The sequence below is a fragment of the Nestor notabilis genome, unplaced genomic scaffold (genome assembly GCF_000696875.1).
Source record: "Nestor notabilis isolate BGI_N333 unplaced genomic scaffold, ASM69687v1 scaffold16649, whole genome shotgun sequence".
NCBI classification, from domain to species: Eukaryota; Metazoa; Chordata; class Aves; order Psittaciformes; family Psittacidae; genus Nestor; species Nestor notabilis.
Genome location: NW_009944236.1, coordinates 1 through 4,287, shown reverse-complemented (window position 1 = coordinate 4,287; position 4,287 = coordinate 1). Strand labels below are relative to the sequence as shown.

The 4,287-nt window shown below is 52.5% G+C and overlaps 1 protein-coding gene across 1 annotated transcript; it reads left to right on the top strand.

Moving 5' to 3' along the window:
• Positions 1-1,987: 1,987 nt before the first annotated feature.
• LOC104411827 (butyrophilin subfamily 1 member A1-like) lies at positions 1,988-2,887 on the top strand. The gene is made up of 2 exons (XM_010022352.1): positions 1,988-2,063; positions 2,379-2,887. Exons 1-2 carry the CDS (start codon positions 1,988-1,990, stop codon positions 2,885-2,887), a joined length of 585 nt encoding a protein of 194 aa, XP_010020654.1.
• Positions 2,888-4,287: the final 1,400 nt, after the last annotated feature.

Sequence of the window (4,287 nt, the reverse complement as noted above, 5' to 3'; positions counted from 1 at the left end):
TCCCTGTGTTTGCGGGGGGCGGGGGGGGGAACCTACCCAGGGACTCATTTGGCTGCTGCAACTACGAGGGCCCCCTCACCAGATAGTCCACACGTTGCTTCTCTTCACTCATTCTCCAGTCCAGAAACTCTGCCAACACCTTCCTCAGGGCTTGCAGGTGAGACCGGATCCTCTCCTGGATACACCCCCCAATGAAATCGTTTGAGTAACCTTGCCTTTAAAACCCTAAATTATATGGGGGAAGAAAGCAAATACCCCCCGAAAGCCACCTCACTGCTTCCCTGAAAGCAGGAATCAGACTGCTTCAAGCTTCTCCCATAAAGAGCACTTTGGGGAGCAGGGAAGAGGCCTGATGGGTCATAGGAAGGACAATCTCACCTCATAGATCTCAATGGGTCCCCCCCAAAACTCCATGGCTGCAGCAAGTGGCTGCTCGTCCGTCGCTGCTGGTCTCTGCTTGGTCCCAAGTGGGGTGGGGGGGTTGCCTCTTCAGCACCAGGAAGTGACTGAGGTGGCTTCTTCTGGTGAGAAGAAACCGGGGCTGGATGCTGGTGCTTGGCCCTCGAACCGCCCCTGGGGTGTTCCTGCGCTCAGCTCCTGGGTGGGAAGAGGCAAATTTCCTCGCCCACAGTTGGCTTTAAACATGTTTTATCCTCTCCAGCTCATCCCATTTCTAGGCTCCGCTGTCTCATCCTTCGCCTGGAAGCTGCTGCCATAGAATCATAGAGCTGTTTGGGTTGGAAAGGACCTTAAAGCTCCTCCAGCTCCAACCCCTGCCACAGGCAGGGACACCTTCCACTAGAGCAGGTTGCTCCAAGCCCCTGTGTCCAACCTGGCCTTGAGCACTGCCAGGGATGGGGCAGCCACAGCTTCTCTGGGCACCCTGTGCCAGCGCCTCAGCACCCTCCCAGGGAAGAACTTCTGCCTTATCTCCAACCTGAACTTCTTGTTTCAGTTTAAACCCACCACCCCTTGTCCATCCTCAGCTCGGTTCTGTTGTGCACAAGCGGCTGCAGCTGGATTTGGGGGCAAAAATGAAGCCAATCATGACCATTTTTTTCACTGCTGGGTTTTTATTCCCTTCCCTTCATCGCTGACAAAGCGAACAACCCTCAAATGAGGCACAAAAGGTGCAATCAGAGGGTGCAGGAGGCGCCTGAGTGCGTCATGGCCCAATCTGCAGGCAGGAGATTGGGGATCTCCTCCCTCCCCGGCTGATAAAAGAGCTGGGACTGAGAGGAGCCTGTGCCAGAGTAAGGGAAAATCACAAGAAGGGGAAGAATTCCAAGTGGAGAAGCAGCTGGAGGAGCCTCAAAGCAACACAAAAGGTTCGAAAGGGGCAATTCCCAGTGATGCAGCTTCATTTTGGGGTGGGAAAGGGGATTTTGAGCACTCTCCCATCCCATCCATGAGGGAAGGATGCAGGTTTATCCCTGCTTTGCCCTCGGGATCTTTGCTTTGGATTTAAAGGTGTTTTCCAGTGGTTGGTTGTGGTTTTTCTTTCCTCCTCGTCTACCCATAACCATCCAAATGGGGGAATTCGGGTGAGAAGCAGCAAATCTCCTGCTTTTATCTCCATTGAAGGGTGTTTTCCCACCATTTCTCCACTTCTCATCCATCTGCTGCTTTTGCTGGGGAAAACACATGGAAAAGGAGGAACCAGTTTCTTTTGGAGCATCGAATAGTTTATTCAACCACTTGGGGGCTCTATTACTCTTCACGGCCCTTGACACCGGCCCTTATCTGCCCCCCACACATTGATATTTCATCAGGGAATTAACGGATTTAATCTATCTCCGTGGCTCTTCCCATAGATGAGCAAAGCTCCTTTGCAACCACGGGATAAAAACTGACGGTCTCCTTCAAGCGTTTTGATTACATGCAGTGTTTGAGCCCGTTTTCACACACGAAAAGGCTGAGATGAGCCCATCCGTAAGACAATAACCATGTCCTGTTCTCTGTTTGAGGGGAGGACGTGGAGGGAGCGATGTCATTCCTCCTCAAGCCACGGCCACGCACGTGGGATCTCGCCCTGGATTATCACACAGTGAAGCAGTTTGAAGGTAACGGAAGGTGCTGGAGAGGAGCAAAGTCCCAATTCCTGGTGTTTTATGGGTCGCATCAAGCAAGATGTCCATTGGAGCTGGAGGATCTTCTGCTTCACCTTCTATCTCCTCCATCTCCAACCCCATCTCTTGGTGTCCCCATGTCCAACCTGGCTGAAGATCTCTCATTTCCAACCCCGTCTCCTGGCTCCCTCGTGTCCAACTTTGGAGATCCTCCATCCCCAACCCCATCTCTTTGCCTTTCTCCTTTCATAGAAACCAGGGAAGAGGGTTTTATGGGATGTTTCTGATTCCTCCCCTTTTGCTCCCCAGTGGATGTGACCCTGGACCCGGCCACCGTGGGCCCTGAAGTGATCCTGTCCGAGGACCTCAAAGCAGCCTCTTGGGGTAGACCTGGCCTCCGCTGGCGCGATGCTCCGGACCGGTTCGACACGGACCCCTGCATGCTGGGCAGGGAGGGCTTCACCTCGGGGCGCCACTACTGGGAGCTGGAGGCCACGGGGCGGTTCTGGGCCGTGGGGGTGGCCCTTGAGTCGGTGCAGAGGAAGGGCCGGGTCCTCTTCAAGCCCAGCACCGAGATCTGGGGCCTGCAGAAGTACGATGAGCTCTGCGTGGCCCTCACGGCTCCGTCCAACACCTCCGTCCCGCTGTGCAATGGGGACATCGGCGTCTACCTGGACTATGAGGTGGGACAAGTGTCCTTCTATGCCGTGGGCAGCCGCCAGCGCATCTTCACCTTCCCTGTGGGCTCCTTCAGTGGGGAGAGGGTGTTCCCCTACTTCTGTGTGCTCCTCTCCACCATCAGACTCTCTAAGGGTTGAATCACTGCTGGGGTTGGTTCATGATGGTTGGAAATGCTCCTTGATGCTGCTCAACTCTTATATTCCAGCTCTTGGAGTTGTTTCTATTATAGCTCATGGTCCTATCTCCACCTTAGACATCTCCATTCTGGGTTATATGTAACTGGTTATATATATCCAGGGGGGTTTGGGTGCAGCTCATCCCCTCTGAAATCCACCACCATTAAATCCATCCCAAGCTCCTTCATGGAGCTTCACTGAGCAACTTTTGAGCTGAAAACACGGGGTTTCCACCCAAACTCAGTCCCTCCAAAGGTTTCTTTTCCTGCCCCCGATGTCCCTCCCTGGCCCAGCTCCCAGCCTGAATTAAACCCCATAATTTCTGCAGCTTTGAGTTTGTACCTTGGGTTAAAGTGGCTTTTGTCAGCACAGGATGTGCCCCTGCTTGTCGCTGCTCCCCACGCTCGGGCTGTGTCTCATGTGTGATGGGTTATAAATAGAATAAATACAGACTGTTTTCACTACAAGGAGGAGGAATTGTCCTCATTTCACCCCAAAGACCCTCCCTGGGCTGCCCCATATGGGATTTCAAAGGTAAAATGTGCCAAGATGAGCCCAAATTTGATGCACAAACGTGTGTAAATGAAACCAGAGAGACTGGGGGCCGATCTCTACACTAGGAGAAGGGAGGGAAAGGCAATGGAAGTGTTATTCCCATTTCCCACCCAAATGCAATGGGAAATTTGGGAAAATGATGCCCCACTGGAGATGTTCTTTGTGCAGTGGGATGTTGCAGCCACAGGGACCCCGGTGCATATGGAAAAGAGGCAGGTTTGGATAGAACTAGTATTTATTAGACCAAGTAGCTCCCATGTAGGGCTCTGGGGAGGAGAAAGGGGTTTTCAGGTGAGATTCCAGAATTCGGGATCCCTCTGGCTCCCACCGGGACGTGTCTGGGGGTGGCTGCACACGGAGTATTTCATCAGGGAGCACCAGTCGCTGCTGATCCCGTCTCCGTTGACAAAGGCACATTGTCCCCTACCCCGGACTTGGAACCTGCACCACGGAGCGGAAAGAGAACTCGAAGTGTTGCATTTCCCACTGGGATTAACAGAGGAGCAGGGAGCACCATTCCCAGTACCCCCGCCCCAGGCAGGAGAAAACTGTTTCTCACTCCTCAATGGAGGGAATATGCTCAGTTTTCCAAGGGGATTTTGTGCCTTCAAGGCCCTGAGCCACAAACCCACGGACTGTGGCCCAAGAGCTTTAGCTCAAATAGTGTTTGATTGCTCCCACCTCATTAAAGTGTGTGTATATATATATACACACATATATATACACACACATATATATGTATATGGGGCATATACATGCAAGAAGACACACACACATGCACACACATATATATAAATATGTATATA

Excerpts from the sequence above, each read along its gene's own strand:
- LOC104411827 (XM_010022352.1), top strand. The coding sequence starts at position 1,988 with ATGTCATTCCTCCTCAAGCCACGGCCACGCACGTGGGATCTCGCCCTG. Across the intron at positions 2,064-2,378 it reads CACAGTGAAGCAGTTTGAAG|TGGATGTGACCCTGGACCCG; the intron begins GTAACGGAAGGT and ends TTTGCTCCCCAG.